This window comes from Apodemus sylvaticus, chromosome 2, assembly GCF_947179515.1.
Source record: "Apodemus sylvaticus chromosome 2, mApoSyl1.1, whole genome shotgun sequence".
Taxonomy (NCBI): Eukaryota; Metazoa; Chordata; class Mammalia; order Rodentia; family Muridae; genus Apodemus; species Apodemus sylvaticus.
This window is the reverse complement of record NC_067473.1, coordinates 144,323,411-144,345,814: the sequence shown is the minus strand read 5'-3', so window position 1 is coordinate 144,345,814 and position 22,404 is coordinate 144,323,411. Positions and strand designations below refer to the sequence as shown.

Sequence of the window (22,404 nt, the reverse complement as noted above, 5' to 3'; positions counted from 1 at the left end):
AAAGGGTCAGTCATAGGCAACAGACAATTTTTGTGCCTTTATTTTCAGATATTTGGCTATTCCTGTATGTCACAATCTTTCAAACCACCCTGAGGTATCTCTGCATCTTTATTTATAAAAAGAAAATTTTAAAACAGAATATGAAAGAGTATATACAGAAATGTGTTAGATCAAATGGCAAGATTCCTGTGCCTGATTGGTTTTCCTTAATGAGTAGATTTGATTTAAAAGTGTTCAAAAAAAGTGTCCATAGTTGTTCAGAATCATGTCATATGACAAATGGTATGATTTTGTTATCTTGTTAATTATTCCTTAGTAAGCTGCTAATAGAAACTTCCATTAGAATAATAAGACAGTCCCATCTCTGTTTTAAAGAAAACTTTACTTCTAAATGAATAAATCTTGAAAAATATATAAAGATTTCTTGTGCGGGGCAGTGGTGCTGCATGCCTTTAATCCTAGTACTTGGAAGGTGGAGACAGGTGGATCTCTGTGAGTTTGAGGCCAACTAATCTACAGAGAGTTCCAGGCCAGCCAGGGCTACACTGAGGAAACCATGTATTATCACATACCCCCTGCCGCTGCCCCAAAGTATCATTTCTTACTTTATAGTTTTAGAGTCAATGTTTTGTTTTTTTAACTAGTATTTTTAAAGTAGAAATAGCAACAATAAGTGTTAAATATACAAATTTATATAAGGTGTACATTATTTTTTAAATTTCATTTTTTTCTTGTTAGCAAAAGAAGATAATGTGAGCTTCCCAGATACTGTCTCAGTAACAGAGTGCTTTCCTCAGTGCACGCTGGACTCCCCAGGGCCGTCGGAGCCTGAGAGGCCAGATGATTCTTCTAGTTGTACTGATATTCTCCTCTCCTCAGAGTCAGACTCCTGCAATAGGTAAGAAAGGTCTAGAAATTGGTTCTTTTAATTTCTGCTTCTTATGTTTCATAGTCACTTTTCTGTTTTTGTGACAAACTTTAAGGAGAAGGATTTATCTTGGCTTACAGGTCTGGGGTCCGGCCCTCATAGGAAAAGCAGGTTGTTTCTCACAGGTCTGGGGTCCAGCCCTCATAGGAGAAGCAAACTGGGGTTTTTTTGTTTTTTGTTTTAATTTGATGGATCCAGTTATGACTAGTTTGGAGAGGAAGAAGAGTACTGCTGGTGCTCAGTTCCCTTTCTCCTTTTCATGGAGTCTACACCAGGTCCAGGGAATGGTCCTGCCCTCCTTTGTGGTAGGTCGTCCCATCTCGGTGAACCTAATCAAGATGAACCCTCTTAGGTGTGCCTGGAGGCTTGTCTCCTAGATATTTCCAGATTCTGTCAAGTTGACAATGACACTCACCATCTAGAGCAGTGATTCTCACCCTTCCTAAGGCTGTGACCCTTTAATACAGTTCCTCATGTTGTGCTAACCTCCAACCTTAACAGTATGTGGTTGTTACGTCATAGCTGTAACTCGCACACGTTGAGAACTGCTGATATAGAGGATGATATAGATCATGGTCCGTGTCAGTTCACTTTCACTTCTGTTTATTTCCAGAGTCATCGTCATAGAGATGGCAAACTGGGATGTGGGTGGGAACTGTGGTGATCTTAACTGACTTTGTTTTTTTTATCCCCCTAGAGTTACTAGAGCAAACATGATAGGCAGAGGGGTTTTCTTGTTTGGTAGGTTTTTGTTTTATTTTGGTTTGGGGCGGGTCAAGAAAACACATAAAGGGTTGATCAGAAGATAGTGCATATAGGAAAGAGACATTTTTAACAATTACATCAGTGAATAAGATTGATTGGAAGGATTTTTTTAAACTTTTATTGATTCTTTGTGGCTTTCACATCATACACCTCATCCCATGTCTGCCCACTGCCCTTGCAACTTCCCCTCAAAAGAAAAAAAAAAAAAAAACAAAGGAATCTTCTCCTGAAAACTGTAGTGTGTCAGAGGGTATCCCACAGGGTAGCCCTTTTGTCCTTATATCTTTACTTGCAAATCTTCATTGCTGTGAGTTTGAGGCCTCTACTTCTGCTACACTGTCAATACTGGATTCTCACTGGGACTCCTCTGAGATATCCTGATGTTGCCCTGTGTCATGGAGATCCTGCAGCTTTGGATCTGCAGGACTGGACCCTTCACATGTTCCAGCAGATTTTGGGGTGGGCCAACTCACGGCCCTGAGTCTGGATTTGTGTACTAGGTGAGTTGATCAGTGCACCAGCAGTTCTGTACCCTCACCACTAGGGGGAGCTCTCGAGCGCTGCCCCTGGCTAGGTCACCCAGTACCACAAGGGGCAGGGTCAGCTCTCCCCTGTCCTGCACTCCAGCTGACTCATCCATGCCCATGCCAGCAGGGCCAGCTTTACTGTACTGTCTCGAAGAGCTATGTAGCCTGCTCTGCCAAGTGCTGTAGCTGGTGAGGGGCAGGATTAGCTCTCCCTTGACCACACCACCACACTGCAGATTTGAGCCATATAGCTCTCCCAATATTATGCCCTCAGCCCTACTCTCCTGAGTGCATGTATTTAGTTAGGGGCTGGGCCAGCTCTGCACAGCCTTTGGGTATCAACCAGCAGCAGCCCAGACCTGGGATGTCTATAGTCGTTGATGGTATTATGGACCAAGGACCTCAACACAGACCTCTGCTGCGGCATGACGTTCAGTATTTACCATGGCCTCAGTGGCACCACAGGCTCCTCACATCAGCTGTTCCTCTCCACCCTCAAGTCTCCAGATCTGTCTTTCTTCATAGTGCTCAAATGTCCTGCTTCTCTTTCTCTCCCATCTCTCTACCCTGTACTTGCACATTGTAGTGGCTCTCACTGTGGGCAGGCCATGTGGCAGGTGGGGCTGTGGGTGACTTCAGATGTTTGTTCAACCTGAAGATGCCAAAGGAAATAAGTCTCTGGCCAAAGTACAGCACAGCAAAACTGTAATTCAGTGTGGAGAGTCCAGTCTCCTGGTTGAACTGCCACCACAACCACCCAGAGAGAGTAGCAGATAGGCCAGTGACGAGAGGCAAACCGCGGACTATCTGTCCATTATGGATGGCTGTCCATACTGCTGGTCCTGTTCTTCTTCCTGGACAGATACAGCTCTGGGAGTCACAGTGACTCCCATGGTGGTTGGCTTTCTCAAAGGAAGAAGGCATAGGCCTGCTGGCACTGATTTGTTAGTGGCTCTACTGATAAACAGTGTAATGTCACCATGTTCCAAGGAGCAAGAACATAACTACCTTTGCGTCCAGTTCCATCTTACTTCACAGTGCACAAAAGCTCGACTTCTTTTTGTCTTCCATTTCCCTACCACCTGTTTACTCCCTCCTTTTTCTTCCATCACTCCATCTTTCTAAAACCCCTGGTCTGGTGAGGTGCCTGGGCATGGGGCCATGGTGTTGTCTCAGAGCTTCCTAGTATGCCTGGGCCCTCAGATTTTTAATAATTATATATTTAATGATGGGCAATTTTGAAAATGTTACATACATAATTTTTATTTTGGTACTGGGTATTGAACCTGCCTAGTGCCTTGCACATGGTAGACAAATACTCTACTACTGAGCTTTATGGCCTTAAGAAAAAAAAACATTTTTTTTTTTTTTTTGAGACAGGGTTTGAGAAACACAGGTTTTTTGAGACTGTGTAGCCCTTGCTGTCCTGGAACTCACTCTGTAGACCAGGCTGGCCTCGAACTCAGAAATCTGCCTGCCTCTGCCTCCCAGAGTGCTGGGATTACAGTCGTGCGCCACCACCGCCTGGCAAGAACATTATTTTTAAATATCTCACTACTCAAGACAAGGAAGGAAGAACCCTCCAGACCAGCAAGGTCTGTATAGCAAGTTCCAAGTCCTAGGGTACATAAGGGATTGCTTGTTACATGATTAAAGTCAGGGGAAGTAGTCATGTCACGTCTCTTAAAATAAATGAAAAAACTTTCTTTTCTCTTTGTTTCTTTTTCCTCTTTCTTTCTTTCTTTCTTTCTTTCTTTCTTTCTTTCTTTCTTTCTTTCTTTCTTTCTTTTTTCCTTTTCCTTTTCCTTTTCCTTTTCCTTTTCCTTTTCCTTTTCCTTTTCCTTTTCCTTTTCCTTTTCCTTTTCCTTTTCCTTTTCCTTTTCCTTTTCCTTTTCCTTTTCCTTTTCCTTTTCCTTTTCCTTTTCCTTTTCCTTTTCCTTCCTTCCTTCCTTCCTTCCTTCCTTCCTTCCTTCCTTCCTTCCTTCCTTCCTTCCTTCCTTCCTTCCTGACAGGGTCTCTTTCTCTGTAGTTCTGGAGAGAGCCACTTGCCTCTGCCTCCAAGTGCTGGATTAAAGGCGTGCACCACCACCATTCTTGGCTAGTGGAAGAAATTTCAGACCACTAATGGACCATGGATGATTTGCTCATGGCAAAGGCTATTGGTATGGTTTCACCTGCCCATTTTTCAGATACTTCTTACCACCATTGAGTAGATCCTCATCTTCAAGCCACACAGAAGGTTGAAGATGGCTGAGACGGGCTGGTGAGGTGACTTAGTGATTAAGAGCACTTACTCTTGTAGCAGACCTGAATTTCACCCACATCAGGCAACTTACAACTGCCTATTATTCCAGTTCTGGTGTATCTGATGCCCTCTGGCCTCCACAGGCACTTGTGTGCATGTGGTACACATTAACTCATATAGCCAGACATGTACAATACATACATACATGCATACATAGATACATCTTTAATAAAAGAAAAAATCATAAAGAGAAGATGTCTGAGAAAGACTTTAGATGAACTCCCTAGAAACTGTACAGTCAGGGACTGTTGAGAATGCTATACCTCTGTTGGTGGAGCCTTAGCATGACTGTGTAGGAAGAGGCAAACCTTATAGTTGTTTAGCAAACATGAAGAGGTGGGGATGGTAATATTTTAGGGATACTTAAGCCACTTCCAATTGTATTTTTATGTATGTACAAAAATAGCATTAAAACCCTATGAGACTCCAGAGATAGGCCAGTGTTTAAGAACCCTGGCTAGGCAATTGTAGGATTGGAATTTGTTCTGTAGAACCTGACTGCCAAACTAAAAATTCTGTTAACATCTATAACTCTGGCTCCAAGGATCTGGCATCTTTTCTGAATTCCACAGCATCCAGAGGGACACATGCAAACAAAAATAAGTAAATAAAACTGATCTTTAAAAAGCAACCCTAAACAGGGCTATGGTGGCACACGCCTTTAGTCCCAGCATTTGGGAAGCAGAGGTAGTAGGATCTTTGTGAGTTTGAGGACAGCCAGGGCTACATACAGAAACCCTGGCTCAGAAACAACAACAACAACAACAACAACAACAACAAATGATAATAAAGAAAACCTAATCTTTTATTTACTAAGTTTAAGAGCACTCTCTGCATGTGTATAAATTAAGTTTTCTAAGTGGGAGGGAAGTATGGTGGCTAACTTGACCTCTGTCTCCCTGCTCCCCCTGGTCACGCAGTATGCTTCGCCTTGCCATCAGCATTGTCTTGGACTCTGAAATGCAGCATTCCAGTGTGAATAAGGTTCCCAACTCAGTTCAGACATGGTTTTCATCCTTTAATTGGACAACATGAAGTGATTTATAATGCAGGATGATGGTGGCCTGGCAGAAGGCTGTCACAAGAGTTCATGCCAGTGTCATTTAGTGACTCTAAAACTCAAACAGTCCAAGACATGCGCGTTTGACTAGTATAATTATCTCTGTAGAACTCAGGAAAATAATTCAGAGTGAGAAAGGCCAGTCAAAACCTAATTTCACAGTAAAATCAAAGCCTATTAAAGGTATGGGATTTTTATTTATTTGTATTTTATATTTTATATTCAGGCAAGAGATGGGAGATATATTTTATATTCAGAGGGATGGGAGATGGGATACTGTAGTGCCTTCGTTGAGATCTTCTGCAATCCTAAAATTGTGTCTGCCTTTTATCTTTGTTGGGTTGGCACCTGAACTGAATGTTTATCTACAACTTAGAGTTAAATAAATCTAGAATTTCATTCACTTTTTAAATTGAAATATTTCTATCTTTATCTTTTGTATTTTAATCAGAAAATGTTATTCTTTTTATAACCATCTTGTTTTGTTTTATATATAAGTGTGTGTGTGTGTGTGTGTGTATGTGTGTGTGTGTGTGTAAATGAATCTGAATCTTTAGGTCATTAGTTTCAAAAAGTTTTTTATGTTTGCTTGCTTGGTTTGGTCTTTTGAAAAAGTGTTTCTCTATATAACCCTGGCTGTTCTAGAACTTGTTCTGTACACCAGGCTGGCCTTGAACTCAGAGATCACCTCCCCATGCCTCCCAAATGTAGTGATTAAAGGCATGCACCACTACCAACTGGCTGAAAAGTTATTTTTTAACTTAAAGGATATACTATCTTTTGTATGATTGGAAAAATATGAATAAGATCTCCAGATTTTCTTACTGTAACAGTGATTTTGATAGTTATGTGCTATGGTTATTGTATGGACTGATTTTTTTTTAAAGATTTATTTATTATATATATAGTATTCTGTATACATGTATGTGTGTATGCCAGAAGAGGGCATCAGATCCTAGTATAGATGATTGTGAGCCACTATGTGGTTGCTGGGAATTGAACTCAGGACCTGTAGAAGAATAGTCAATGAGTGCTCTTAACCGCTGAGCCATCTCTTTAGCCCTGGACTGATTCTTAAGAAAGGCACATTGACAGATTATAGAACATTTGCAGCAATGCCCCAAATTTAAAAAAAAAAAAAAAGTGATTATATATCATTTATATCTATTGGGAAAATAGAAAAAGGAATAATGTTTCATAATTTAATTAGGTTGAAATAATAATTCATAAATCTGCCTTACAGAGATAGGCAAATGTGTAGGTAGATGGGTTCTTTATTTTTGATACAGTAGGACCATGGTATTTTAAATATTTTTCTTGTTGTAAGTATACTGTGAGTAAAAACATGTGAATTGCCTTTGTCCCTTGTAGTCTTGCTGTCTTACAGTACAGAGCTGACCCTGTTGAATGAAGAGGTTAGTTGTTTTGTGTTAGAAAAGTATTCAAGCGATGGAAGATTGACACCTAAAAATAATCATAAGATTCAATGTGTGTATCCAATACAAATAGTTTTTATGATCAAGTAGTCTTTATTGCTAGCGTAGCTTTTGGAACCTACTTTGTTAATACTATATTGATCTTCTTTTGCCAACTTGAAAACAGAAGATAAACAGATTAATAAGAATTTCAGATTATTGTACAGTTCCTTGCTAGATGATTTCCGGGAGTTCAAGAGACTTGTCCAAATTTCTTTAAATTAACTTATTGTTCTCATTAATCAAGAAAAGAGTGCTGTTATTCACTGATTCTTGGCAAACTCTGGACACTACATTTTTATTGAAGGCTAAATGAGAAGCAAAGATGCTGTTGATTATGACCTTAGAGAAGAGAGACACTAGCTTTATAAGGGAATGCTTTGTGAATTGTGTCATGCTTTTTCTTGGAAGAATCTTTAGATCATTATTTTGAAAAAAATTTTTAATTTGAAAGAGATGGTGATCTTTTGGCATGGGTGGAGAAGTACAAGTCAGGTCTCTGGGTTCTGTTGCAGTGGCAATATTTAATGTTTGATTTATTGTATGGATTCATTTAAGAAAATCATATTGAGGAAGTAAATACTACTGGCAGCAGTGTGCTTTCTGTGGTTAGGTGTTGCATACATGTGTAACTGCACAGATAGCTGTGATAGGCTATTATCAACTGGAAGGCCTTGGGACTTGTAGGTTTGAAGTCATTAAGGATGTAAAAGCCTTTTTAAAATGTCATCCATAATGAAAGAATTTCGGTTGTTACGATGTAAGTGATTTTTCTACATCTAGGACATTTTAAAATTTATTTATTTTATGTATGTGAGTACACTGTTGCTGTCTTAAGACATACTAAAAGGAAGGCATCAGGCTCTATTACAGATGGCTGTGAGCCACCTTGTGGTTGCTGGGAATTGAACTCAGGACCTCTGAGTTCAATAACCGCTGAGATATCTCTCCAGTCCGTAGGACATGTTTTAAAAAGGAAGATTTATGCTTTAACAACTAACTTTAAAAGTAGTAGCCATGAGTTTGCATAGGGTGGTGAATATAGTTTCCATTTAATTTGGTCAACCTATGGTCAGAGCCTGCTGTGCACGGCTGCCTGAGCCAGTATATTAAAGAGCATGAGCACTTGTGAAGTTTTAGCTTATAACTATTAGCTAATACCATGGTTCTGTGGTCAGGTTTGTGGCTTCACTCAGATAGGTGAGTCTTCCCACACATGCTGAGGGAAGGCCTTATAAGGGTCTGAGTCAATATGTGAACGAATATCATTCGTTCCATTGTAACCAAATCTGCCTCCAGCAACAGACTCCAGGTCAGACAGCTCCAGTTGTTAGGGGATCACACGAAAACCAAGCTGCACATCTGCTCTCTATGTGTAGCGGGCCTGAGTCAGTCCATGCATGCTCTTTGGTTGGTGGTTCAGTGTCTGGGAGACCTTATGTGCCCAGGTTAGTTGTCTCTGTAGGTCTTCCAGTGATGGCTTTGACCCCTCTGGTTCTCTCTCTCTCAATCCTTCCTCCTATTCTTTCACAAGACTCCCTGAATTCTCCCTAATGTTTGGCTGTGGGTCTCTGCATCTGTTTTCATCAGTTGCTAGATGACACCTCTTACATGACAGTTGAGCTAGGCTCCTTTAATGTGTGTTTCTAGGTCTGGATTACCTCACTCGGGATGATATGTTCTAGTTGCATCCATTATGCATAGCATCTTTAAGAATGAAATTCCTCAAAAGTATAGGCAAAGGTGTTGGGCCCTTACCAAATAGCACTTAGCTATTGGCCTGTGTTTTCTAGTTTCATAGAATTTTTCTCCTTTTCAGTCATTTCTGTCAGAGCGATCTACAAATTTGAAAGCCAGAGGAAAAAACAGTACCCTCCCCCAAACCTTATTACTACTTTTTAAGAAAATGTTAAATTCTAACCTCTCTTAACTTATGAGAGAAATGGAAAATAATGGAGAAAGCTTAAGGGAAAAATGATATATGTCATTCATCTTAGGATGATGTTCCCATTGGCTATGGGGTAAGGTCAGGTGAATACATTGCTTAGTGAGGGAAACAGGAAGCACTTTCTAAGTAGCCAATGTACTCTCTTATAGCTAGAAGGGTACAGAGGGGTCGTGGCCTGACAATATAAGATGTGGCTTTACTTGGGTCTTGCAGTGCAGGTCAGGGCAAGTTGGGGCTGGAGAATCCAGGGAGAGCTTGAGTTTTGAGATGAAAGGTCAGAAAGTTTTTGGACTCAGGAGTAATCCACAGCTTTTGCATTACTGGCCAGAGCCTCCTGAGTAGTTTTGTTACTCAAGACTACAGAATGGTGAAGCCTTGTTCAGGAGGCAGTGAGCTATGTGTGTTTCAGTAGATGCTACTTTAGTACTGGTAGTGCTGTAAGGTGTGTAATTAGCCACTTGGAGATGCAGAAATGAAATGGCCAGGAGTCTTGTTAGTCAGGAAGTGGCAAGATCAGGTTTAACCCTACTGTTTGACTGTAGAGCCCTCAAGCAGTCCAGCTTTTCTCCTCTGAGGTATGAAGTGTGTGCTTAGCCATGAGGGAGCAGACCTGATAGGAGGATTTGTGTGAGAGGAAGCATTTGACTTTCCTCTCTGTAGGGAACGGGAAGTAAGGCAGGAAAGCATGTATGGCATCAAATGAGAACAGGCCCCCACCACTCATCTGTTATCAGGTGACTCTCTCTCTCTCTCTCTCTCTCTCTCTCTCTCTCTCTCTCTGTGTGTGTGTGTGTGTGTGTGTGTGTGTGTGTGTCCCTCCCCCACTTGCTGCAGTTGGAAGAGTTGGCTCTGGGGTCATGGGAGCTGGTGAGATGGCCTTGATGAAGGAACACTGGTAGGTGAGAGCCCTGAGGATGAAAGCAAGGGTGAGCTAGCCCTGCCAGTCATCTGCCATTGTCTGACTGAGCTTTCATCCTGGGGAAACTAATGACTGGTCTAAAACACTTGGCTAAGTTCTCATACAGGGCCAGGGACTCATATCATCTCACTTGGAGCTGTTGCCTACTGATTTCAGCCCTCATGCTGGGCAGACTGTCTTGGAACTAAGGCCAAGCCTGGCACACCGAAGGGATGGGGACAGGGTACAAAGGAGACCTGCCTAGGCTAGGTAGTGGTATTAACGAAGGGTAGGAATAGGGCTTTGGCTTTGGTACATTTCATGAGAACAGATGGGATTTTTCAAGCCTTAGTCTTTGCCTACAAGAAGGGAACACTGAATGTGTGTTTCCAGAGCTCTTTGGACTCTGCAGCTATCTCCGTGCACAGTTGTCTTTGCCTCTGGAACGGGAGCATAGCTCTGCCTGTGGGCTGTTGTAGTCCAGGCTGACCTTGAATTCATGGTCATCTTCCTGTTTCAGTCTCTTGAGTGCTGGGAGTACAGATGGGTGCCATCATCCCCTCGTCAACCTTTGAACTCTTGATTCAGTCTTCTGAGAGACACGGGCATTATTACCATCACTAATGTCCTGTGTATGAGACTGTGTAGTTAGAGTTTGAGCTTTTAGAATAAGATAAGATCTGTTTAGAAGAGTTATATTCAGAGACTCAGTTGACAATTGTGTACTTGCTATGGACCTCAAACACTATTTGTGCATACTAAGTGTGGGTCAAGGTTGCAAGAACAGACATTCAGACTAAGAAAAATATAGTTGGATAAATACAGTAAATGAGGTTAGTGTTTTCATATGTGAGATATAGGGTGCTGGGGAAAGAGTAGCTGATTGATCTGCTGTGGGGACACCCCACTACTGGAAGACCAAAGAATGAGAAAAGCTTTACTGAGTAGAGCAGAACTGTGGAGGGAGAAGTGGAGAAAAGCATAAGAGATGGGGAAGCACTGGGGTCGGAAGCCATGGCTGGCGAATGGCCTGCGTGGCGCAGTGAACAGTGCTGGCCCACAGTCAGACACCTGGGAGCCCAGTCGTACCCACCTGCTAGGTAAGCCGAACTGTTCAAAGTGCATTGCTGCTTACCAAATACTTTCCGAACTTAGGAAACTTTTGTCCCAAAGATATATCTGTGTGTGCTGTTTGATTCATAAAATGGTATCAATTTTTAAATGTTGGCAGAATTTAATTATTCATTGAGAAAAATGAAGAACAAAAAGGAGTAGCTAAGTGTGCTTTTAAGAACAGTGAGAAAAGCTGTAGAAGCTGAAGGAACTCGTAGTTCCTTCTGACTGTTAGGCAAGCAGTAACTGTTTGAATCAATATAAGCAGGTCCCCAAGGTAGTGGCCAGTTAATAACTGACTAGTTTACTTTTTAAAAAATCATAATTCCTTCATCCTTGTACTGGTGTAAAAAATTGGATTGGTTAAAAATAATAGGTTATTTATCACCTTTTGCTGTTGGAATTTTGTATTTTTAACTGGCTGCTTGAGGTTTCGTTGTTACAGTCACTGCCACACTGCTTTTCTTTTATCAGAAGAGCAGGTACTACAAGATCTTAGAGAGAACCTGAGGAAAGGGTGAGCTAGGCTAGAACCCAAGTGTTTCAAAGAAGAAAGTATGTTGAGAAGTCGTAAACACAGTATCTGTTTGCTTCTGTGGATGAAGGGTGGAGATCTTGGAGCTGCGGCTTCTCCAGAGGGAGACTTCAACCACTCACTCACTCCATCCCAGGCATTCCCCCATTTCAGTGTGAGGATCTTCATCAGCCTGCGGTTTAGACCACTGCTGCCTCCTTGGTTGGAGGAACTGAATGTTCAAGTTAGTGAAGAACAGCTGTGTGGGTGGGCTCGACTTCCCTCCACTCGGCTGGTTTCCAATTTTTACCGTAGCTTAATGACTAGGTAGCACTCCAGCATCTCTTTTTGGGCGGTCGTCTGGGCTCCTCATCAGTAGGTAAGGCGGAATTAATTTGTATGATGTCCCTGTTCTTTCCCCCTCTCACCCAGATAACATTCTGGAACATGGGTACATAGTAAACTGCTGATTTTGCTTTCTTTTATTGATTTTACTAAATAAGCAGAACACATCATTCTGTATCTTGGGAATTGAAGCGTTACAGATGATTGCTTTTGTTTGCAGAGGATTTTTTTTTTTTGGTTGATTCTGCAGAAGCCAAATTTACAAGATTTAAAGATGACATTATATGCTTTTCATGCTGTGTTCAGCATATTTTAAAAGTGTCATTTATAATCTGTTATTAGGGGTATGGGTCATATTGCACATAAAATACTAAAACATATCAATATTAATGGAAGCTTAGGGAAAATATGGTTTGGGAGGGATAGTTCTTTAATACATTTAATGACTTAGTAATAATAATTCATCTCTTAAAGTAGCAGTGTCTCAGAGAAGGTAAGTGACTGACTGCGCTCTAGTCATGTCAGTGAGATTTAAAATCTGTGCCCTCCTTGGACAGATCATAGCCTGGAGTCATTCTGCTCATGCCGATACAGGCAGGGCAGTTGATCTCCTCCATTGGCACTGTTGGGAAGAGAACAGGATGGATTTAATTGGAGCTGCTCTAGCTGAACAGAACACTTCCTAGTCTCAGCACCATCTCTGTGCTAGACCTCCCCACTCCATTGTCAGAGATTGTCATCCAGTTCAACTACAGTGATAGGAAATGTTCATCTTTGGGATTTTGCTTATTCTATGATTCCCTGGGGGTGGGGGTTCAGGGTGCGGGGCACCATCACCTCACCTTGTGATCTCCTTGTCTTTTTGTGTTTGGTTGTTATTTGTATGAGATTTTCATTCCTCTGATAGTTCAAAACAAAACAAAAACCAAACTGACACCTTGTACTTTTGTTTCATTACCCATTTAACTAGAGAGGTTTGGTACATATTTGAAATAGTCAATATTTGGGTAATTTAAGATGATTTGAATAGGAAAGGCCCTTATAGACTCAGATGTTGGAATACTTGGCCCACAGGGAGTGGCACCATTAGGAGGTGTGACCTTGTTGGAGTAGGTGTGACCTTGTTGGCAGAAGTGTGTCACTTTAGGGATGATCCTTGAGGTCTCCATGCTCAAGCTCTGCCCAATGTGGGAAACTGTCCCCTCTGTAGAACGCTCAGCTCTCTCTCCAGCACCATGTCTGCCTGGATGCTGTCATGCTTTCCACCATGATGATGATGGATCATGAAACTATAAGGCAACCCCACCCAATTACATGTTTTCCTTTATAAGAGTTGCCTTGATCATGTCTTCACAACAGTGAAACCCTAACTAAGACAATTTCTTTTATATTAGGTAGTTGATATTTTAGAGATACTGCTTTTGTTTTAAGTTTCAAGCTAAACATAAGCATTAATATTTAATTCTATTTCAAACTTGAATTCTTAGAGAGCCAAAACAAAACAAAACACCTCCAAATACTAACTACTCCAGTGTTTAGAAACAACTTAATGTGTTCTGATTTCCTTGAAAAGAAAGAAAACACTCATCATTTTCATAAGCATTACTGGCCCAATAGGAGTGCTTCTCTCCTTAATTCAGAGTTTCAAACTCTTTCCTTCAGTAGACTTAGAAAATGGTAGTATTTTGGTAGTATGCCAGTATTTAAAAAAAAAACAAAAAACAAAAGGTAATGCTGGAGCCTGGAGGGACCTGCGGTAGGCTCCAGCTCTATGGGTGCTGAGAGTTAATTAGTTCCTGGTGTGCCACTGTGCTGACTGGTTTTGTGTGTCAACTTGACACAGGTTGGAATTATCACAGAGAAAGGAACTTCAGTTGGGGAAGTGCCTCCATGAGATCCAGCTGTGGGACATTTTCTCAATTAGTGATCGAGTGGGAGAGAGCCACATGTGGGTGGTGTCATTCCTGGGCTGGTGGTCTGGGTTCTATAAGAGAGCAGGCTGAGCAGGCCAGGGGAAGCAAGCCAGTAAGAAACATCCCTCCATGGTCTCTGCATCAGCTCCTGCTTCATGACCTGCTTGAGTTCTAGTCCTGATTTCCTTTGGTGATGAACAGCAATGTGGAAGTGTAAGCGGAATAAACCCTTTCCCTCCCAACTTGCTTCTTGGTCATGATGTTTGTGCAGGAATAGAAACCCTGACTAAGACAGCCACCAATCCCTGTGGGCTAGGGAGAGCATACGGCTTAGGAGCTGTGCTGCTCCGTGCTTCCCTAGTACACCGTTGAGTAGTGGAGTGGGAGAGTGTCTGGACAAGTAGACTCCTACTGCCTTGGGTAGGAGGACAGCAGCAACATTTGATGGCTCCCCAGTTTCTGAGAAAGGTCCATTTAAAAGAGGCAGGATGTGACTTAATCCCACAAGCCCTAATGGTAGTAAAGCTAGTAAAGCTCTTAGTCTTCAGTTCTCTGAGTTCTCAGAAAGCACTGAGGCCAGATGAATAGTCTGAGAGTGTTGAAGTGGAATTGAACAAACACTTGAGATATTAGAACTATTAAGTTCATGGATTTCCCAGTCCATCACTTTTGTGTAACAGCAGTGAAAGATGTAGTGTTTTTAAAGAATCATCAGTTCATGTATTAAACAGAGGGTTTACTTCTAACAGTGAGTCTGCCAACTCTCTTCTGGTTAGAAAGCTTGCTTTAGGATCCAGAGGGAGGCGTGCTCCCTGGGGCTGAGAAGCTTGAAGTAAAGATCACATTAATTGCACGTAGAAAGGGCAGGGGCACAGAAGAGGGGTCAGGAGAGGGGACAGACTGACTGATGCAGGAGATAACTTTATTACATTGTATTTCAGCTAGGGCAGCCAAATCTAGAAACAGTTCTGATTCTAGACGTTATGGTATAATTTGGTAGAAATACTTTGAACATAAAGAAAGGATGGATTTTTGTATTTATAGAGATTTACTCTTTTTGAAAACATTCAAGCATGGCTGTGTTTTCTGAGTACCTAGAAACTGAGAAGAATGGGGTCTAGAAACCAGACGGGAGAGTGAACCAAAGCCATAAGCTAATGGGCTGCCAAAAGGGAAGTGCAAATTGAGACCATTTCTCATCTGTAAGGTTGACAAATGTCTTAATGTTTGAGGGTACAGCTGTAGGAATGCAGATACATTTACTAATTACTGTTAGAGTGATATATAGCATAACTTTTGGGAAAGGGACTCTGAGAACATCAACTGAAAATACTTTGATTTGGTAGCTGGATGAGTGTCCTGCCAGTAGCCCCTGTTGACATTCAGCAGGGCCTACGCAGGGTTAGCCACTGACCATTACGTCATTGCTTCACCTGACTGCTCCACCCTACACCAAAATCAGGGTCTTGTGTAGCCTGGGCTGACTCCAAACTCTTAGAGTGACGATTTTCTTGAACTCCCTGTCCACCTGCCTCTCCTTTCCAAATGCTAGGGTAATAGGTCTGCTTCACAGTGCTGGCTCCATTGCATCTTCTTAAGAACCAGAGCATTGGCTGGGCCTGGTTTCAATCTCAGCACAGCAGAGTTGGATGGTAAGGCCTCTGACTTCAGGGGACACTGGCACTCACGTGCAACCCTCCCTCCAGATACAAGTAGGTATACTATAAATCTAAAAGAACAGAGCACTGGGAGCTATGCAGGAACACTGGGAGCTCTCAGGTTTTCAGTCTTGGGGACTAGTTAACCAGTGCATCCACCCACTGAAGTACTGTGTGCTCGGTAATAGAATATCTCTAATCTAAAGAGATTCTAGGACGCATGCATCATCTAAAACACTAAACATTTGCCATAGCAAATGTCACTGCTTTTATTCTAAAAGGGGAGAGACACTGAGTGCTTTTATTTGATTTTGTACAAAACAAACTGAAAAATAAGAAGTATACTGTTGAAGAATAAATAAGTTTAAAAATAAAAACTAATTAAAGTTGTTACATGTTGGAGATAAGGGGACTAGGGTAGATGGGAACAAGGATTCCAGACTTTGTGTCCATGTGTGTCCATGTGCAAGTGTGTGTTTTGAGGGAGGGAGGGAGGGAGGGAGAGGGAGGGGGGGAATGGGGAAGAGAGAGAGAGAGAGAGAGAGAGAGAGAGAGAGAGAGAGAGAGAGAGAAGAGAAGAGAAGAGAAGAGAAGAGAAGAGAAGAGAAGAGAAGAGAAGAGAAGAGAAGAGAAGAGAAGAAGAGAAGAGAGAGATCATGTATCCCAGGTGGGCTTTGAACTTACTGTGTAGCTGAGTGTGGCCTAGACCTTCTACACGACAGTTACAGGTCTGTACCCACATGCCCACTTTATGCTGTGCTGGTGGTCAAACCCTAGGCTTTGTGTGTTCTAAGGGAGCATTCTACCAATTTAGCTACATCTTTAGACCTCAGTATGTATCTTTTGATGTTTTTATTTTGAACCATGTAAATATTTTAAACCTATTTTAAACAAAAAGTATAGACAACCCAACTCTTAGAAATAAAAATTTGAAGTCATTATATCTTAGGTGCTATATGTTGACTAATAAAGGTTGATGGTGTTGGCAATGAGGTAAGGCAGATGTATTGATTAGATTTTATAATCAACGGGTTTTGTAAATTAATACTGGTATTGCATTTTTAAAACTGCTTTTTACATTTGGAAAGTTTGTCATTCCATTCAGCTTCTACTGTTACTAATGTGCTAATGGGACATTTCATGAATTTAATACTGCCACAACTTTTTAATAACATACTTTACTATTTGATGTGTCATTATATAAGCTTTGAGCGTGCACTATGTAGGAACTTTAGAATACTCCTGAAAGCTAAATGGTTCATTTATTCAGATAGTGAATTTTGTTGTTTGAAATTTTTTACAAAATAAAAATAGAAGCTGGGAGGTAGTGATGCATGCCTTTATTCACAGCACTCGAAAGGCAGAAGCTTGCAGAGCATTGTGATTTCAAGGCCAACCTGGTCTACATAATAGGTTCCAGGACTTCTAGGGCTACACAGATACACCCAGTCTCAAAAGAAGGAAGGGAAAGGAATAAAGTAAAAACATAAACATGGAATAATTCTCTAGTATCATTTATAATTTCAAATGTGCTTATACTAGGTGGCACCTGCGCTAGACTGTCTTTTGGGAGAAATCTTTGTCCAAGATGCAGTTATATCAAGTCTGTGAATTTTACTTGTGTCCATGAAATCTGTATATGTGGCAGTCAGTTGTCTTTGTTCCATTTTGGAGTTAGCTCAGCCATTAGCTCTGTGCGCTCAGAAAGACTTTAGCATGTAGAAGGAATTGAATTTCTCTCACCTGATGCTCGAGTGAAATTTGATTTTGCTTGGCCAGCCTCCCTAGCTTAGTTGGTCATTATGGTGGTTTGAATAAGAATGACTCCCATAGATTCATGCTTTTGAATGCTTGGCCGTAGGAAGTGGCACAGTTAGGAGGTGTGGCCTGTATGCCACTGTGGAGGTGGGGCTTTTGAGGTCTCTTAAATGGTCAAGTTCCTCCTAGTGTGAAACACAGCTGCCTTCTGGTGTCTGTGGATTAAGCTGTAGAACTCTTGTCTCTTCCAGCACCATGTCCCACTGCAGGCTGCCATGCCTCTCTAACTGTAAGCCAGCCCCAATGAAATGTTTCCTTATAAGAGCTGCCTTGGTCATGGTGTCTCTTCACAGCAAGGAAAGACTAAGGGGTCCCAAACTAAGACATTCGTGCATTGGGACTACTTTTTTAGCTAAATATGAACTTCATTGCTGTTGTATTGTAAGATTAGATAAATACATTCTTTTTTATTACCTGTCATATGAGGCCTTGTCCTCTTAGTTTTCTAGATCTGGAGCCCACTAAGCTCTTCTTAGCTGTTCTTTATCTATGAAATTTGCAGTTGGTTGTCTGGTAAAACCTTACTGATAGAAATGTAGGGAGGTATGACTAAATAGCAGTACCACCTTACAGATGAAGAGTATTTGAGTTTCTACTTCCTCTGGCTGAAGCAACATGGTTAGCGGAAAGAAATGAGCTTAGTATTCCTGTCCTTTTTTTTTTTTTTTTTTTTTTTTTTTTTTTGGCTTTCTGAGCCTCTGACTATCTGGCAAATGGTAAGAAACTTAGAACAGGTCTGAATTAAAGCTAGTATGTAAGGAAATTATCACAGTGGTTGCTAATAGTAGTAACTCAGAAAAATGATGACCTTTATTATCACTGAGTGATTTTTGTAAAAAAAAAATAAATAAAACCTGTAAGTGCTGATTATTTTATTATGCTACCACTAATAGTTATTAATACTAATGCTGCCACTACTAGAGCACTTTGCATGTAGACTATTGGCTCACCCTAAAGATCAGATGACTAGAAATCATCCTTGGATTTATGCTAATAGGCAGAATTTACTGAAAGATCATTGTCTGGCAGGTTTTGTACCCTTTTATTGAATTTATTTATAGTAAAGGAGGTTGTTTTCTTTTTAAAGTTGCATATCCTTAACTACATTCAAATTATTGCACAGTGAAGACACTTGGAAGCAGGTAACTATTAGATAATAGAAAATTCCACTTGCAAATAATCTTTAATCCAGGATTTCTTATAGCAGGTATTTGTGTTTTTCCTACTGGTACCCTTCCTCCTGGCCAGGCTAGATAATTAGGCACTGATGATTTTGCACCTGGTGTCATAGAAACAGTGAGAATCAAAGACTAAAGTGTGCACGTAGTGATCACGTTTCCTGGGGCAAATTGAAGCAGTGCTGTGACTGTGCTTTGGGAAATCCAGGCTCAAACCTGGCTTATGAAAATAGAGGCAACACTGAACACTCACTACGTGCCAACCTCTACCCTTAACATCTAGTGTGCTGTATTGATCATCTTTATTTAGAACATCCCTGCAAAATACGTGTCCTAACTCTATAGATACAGACTTTGAGGTTTAGAAGTGGTTCAGAACTTGCCTAAGGTTGCACATTCCGTGACAGGAACAGGAGTCCCATTTCAGCAATGCTGACAGTAAGTCTATGAATGTGCACCCTACCCCCAAGATAACTTTATATCATAGCTTTGCAAGAGTATTTGACATCTTTTCAACTGTGGTAGTAAATCTACTGTTATATGAACTTGTGTGCTATAGAGGGAATATGCAAATAGTTTTCTCTTTAAAAGTAATGTTCAGAGAGCAATACTGAAATTCTCAGCTATTCCAAAGTACAACATGTACATACAAATGCATTAGCTTATTTCTCTCTAGTTTAAGCTGAAATTAAGGTCCAAAAGGTATGAAAAATTAAGCCTACTAGAATCTTCCAGAACCCAGCTTGGGAATTTAGAATTTAAAATTCATATAATTTTTTGATGAGGCTTTTTCATGTGTGATCTCTATAATGTGCGAGATAGCCTGACAGATGACATCAGAGGGCACAATCTGAATACTTGTCCATAGTTATACTATAGCTATCATGTGCAGGACCTCTTGTTGATCCAGCTTCCCAAATTACAATCTTCTGATTGTTCCAAACCTAGCTAGTAGCGATGATGAAGTTTATGCAGAAGTTCCTTGCTTTAGATTTAAAAGTTATGTTTATGTAGGATTGTACATGCTCTGACCTCAGACTTATCAGAGTTAGTGATTAAATTTCTCTTGATTTTTTTTTAAGATATTGTAATGGTATCTTAGGAGAATATTTTATTTTCAAGGCATATTAAAATGACTAAGAGTTCAAAAATATGAATTGCTTCTGTATACAGGAAAGAAGTCTTTGAGTGATAATTTTAGCAACACTGACTCATGTACAGTAGTCCCTTTGTAAAGTCTGAATTATGAACTGTCTGCTTCATTTCTGACACCTGGCTTTGGAGAAGGGTGTGGTGAGTGCATTTCTTTAGACAGGCTTGCACAGTTTTCTCAGTTGCTGTGTGTTGCTCTCAGCTCTTAGTGGTCACTGATGACAGAAGTTGAAGTAGTAGATGTAGCATCGACTGGACACTTCCTAGCTGGTGAACTTGACACTTTGTAGGCTTTGTAGCAGTCAGGGTTTGATTTTGGCGTCCTTCTCCTGAGTGTCTACCATGTAGTGGAAAGGAAGTGATGGTAGCCACGGCATGGCTGAACATCAGGGTTAGGGCAGGAGAACAGCGCCCAAGGCGTCCTTTGTGAAGCTGCAGTCTGTTTTCCACTGAGGAAAACATCACTGCAGGAGCCTCTCAAGTGTGTGCTGTGTGCTCTTCACAGATTATATTTCCTTTCTAGGGAAACTAATCACAGACTACCAGGTTCTGGACAGGCCTGGCCGTCCTGCTTACTTACCTGGAACCACAGTGCTTTGTAACCTTTTTTCTTTCTTTTCTTGTCTTTTTTTCCCTTTTTTAAAAAACATCTTTTAAAGTGTTTTTGATGGAAGAATTATTGGACAAAAAGATTTTACTCTTTCCATGTGACACAAGCCAGAATATAGTCATAATCCCCCAAACTCCCAGAAATACTGCCATAGACTTTGTCCAGGAAGTACTGAGAAGAACTTGAAAAAGTTAACTGGCTGCAGGTTTCCTACAGTTAGAACAGTTATTTCATAATACGGAAGAGCCAGAGATGAGATTTTGTGCTAGAAAGGTTTAAAACTGAGCTGGAGGATGGCAGTGGCAGTGGGCGTGACGGCGAGGAGCTGTGCGGGTCTGCCTCCCAGAGAGAAATGAAGTTAGTGAAATCAGCGAGACGACCTGGAGGGCTTTCTGTTTTCCTCTTCTAATAAAAGCTCCATTTCGGTAGTTTAATAGGGAAGCTTTCCAGTGTTGGGTGAAATTTACTGCTGAAGTGTTTGTTGTTGTAGAGGACACCTAGCTTTTGAAGGGGGCGGGGCATTTCTCAGTGGGAAAAAATAGTAGATACTTGGATACTATGGCAGACTTTAGGTCACAGGTTCCCTACATAGAGACCTAAAGCAATAATTGCAGTTCATATGTAGATAGGACAGAATTGACTACAGACAAGGCAATATCCTACATATGTGTGTGCTATCATTTTTTAAATCGCATGTATGTAGTGCTGTGAGAATAAACACACCTAAAGGATTGCTGCAGTCACATCTGTTCCTCATCAGTATGGATATTTTAAGCCACAAATACCTGGGTTGATATTACCAGTGAGCTTCTTATTCTCATATGTTCAGGGAAGGTACTAGAAGGTCAGGGCATACATGCAGTGTGACTGAACAGCCTAGACCCTGCATGGGGCTCTTGAGAATGTAGAGGACTTGGGACAATACATGGGATGAGGGAGACATTTGATGTGTGATGATCTCTGGGGCCTCTTTGGTGTAAGCATCAGAGACAAATGCTGCTTCAGTGTGGCTCGTCAGAAATGGTTGAAGGGGCTTCATTGACACTTAAAAAAAGATTTATTTATTTGTTTATTTGTTTGTTTGATGTATGTGAGACACACCAGAAGAGGGCATCAGATCCAATTAGTGTATCATTAGAGAATTATTAGCATTTAATATTTTATATTTTTAACCTTGTTTCTCACCTTAGCCTTCCTCATTCTGCTAAGTGAGTTTTGTTTTTGAATGCCCCATGACATTCAGTGTAGAATTGCTAGAGAAGTGTGCTTGATATGTGGGTTGAAAACATGGGTTTTCTTAAGTAACTTTATTGATTAGATGGGAACAAGATGCTAATGCCTCCAAACAATTTTTCTTTTAAAGGAATAATCCATGCCTCCCCGACAGCCTTGTGTTCCGCGCACCGCTGGAGAGTGTGGCATTTTAAGCTGGGTCACAGTTTATGACACGCTTCCATTATTAGCATGGCTCACTGCGTTATGGTTTACTTTGTGTTGGTTACCAAGAGACTGAAAGCCACTTAGAGAGCTGTCTCTTATGAAGCTCATCACTAGAATTTAGTTTTTAAAATGCATTTTTTTTCTTTTCCTTTTAGATAGTGCTGGGAGCTGATAAAATGTGATTCGATCTTTGATTGACATAGGAGATTAAAGAGTCTCCTGTTACTGCTCTGTCTAGACTCAGGTTTTGTGTTGAGGGATTTATTTAGGCATTCTTCGTAGTTTTCATTATTGCTAATTCATGACAGCTTTTATAGCTTTTTTGAAATTTAATTGGCATATAATAAATTGTAACTACCCAAGGGACCAATGTGGGGAGGTGGTACATAGGAATGTGGCCATACAACCATCCTCACAGTGTGGAAGGTGAACGTGCCACTGTCCCGTATCCCCTGTAGAAGGTGAACGTGCCCACTGTCCCGTATCCCCTGTGGAAGGTGAACGTGCCTACTGTCCTGTATCCCCTGTAGAAGGTGAACGCGCCCACTGTCCCGTATCCCCTGTGGAAGATGAACATGCCCACTGTCCCGTATCCCCTGTGGAAGGTGAACGTGCCCACTGTCCTGTATCCCCTGTGGATAGCGAACATGCCCACTGTCCCGTATCCCCTGTGGAAGATGAACATGCCCACTGTCCCGTATCCCCTGTGGAAGGTGAACGTGCCCACTGTCCTGTATCCCCTGTGGATAGCGAACAT

At 41.2% G+C, this 22,404-nt stretch overlaps 1 protein-coding gene across 2 annotated transcripts in view; it reads left to right on the top strand.

Moving 5' to 3' along the window:
• Rad18 (RAD18 E3 ubiquitin protein ligase) overlaps positions 1 to 22,404 on the top strand; it is an 89,001-nt gene that overhangs the window by 53,796 nt on the left and 12,801 nt on the right. For both annotated transcript variants that reach the window (XM_052174487.1, XM_052174486.1), the window contains exon 11: positions 739 to 898. In XM_052174487.1, the coding sequence (XP_052030447.1) occupies positions 739 to 898 (160 nt within the window). The remainder of the gene's footprint in view (positions 1 to 738; positions 899 to 22,404) is intronic.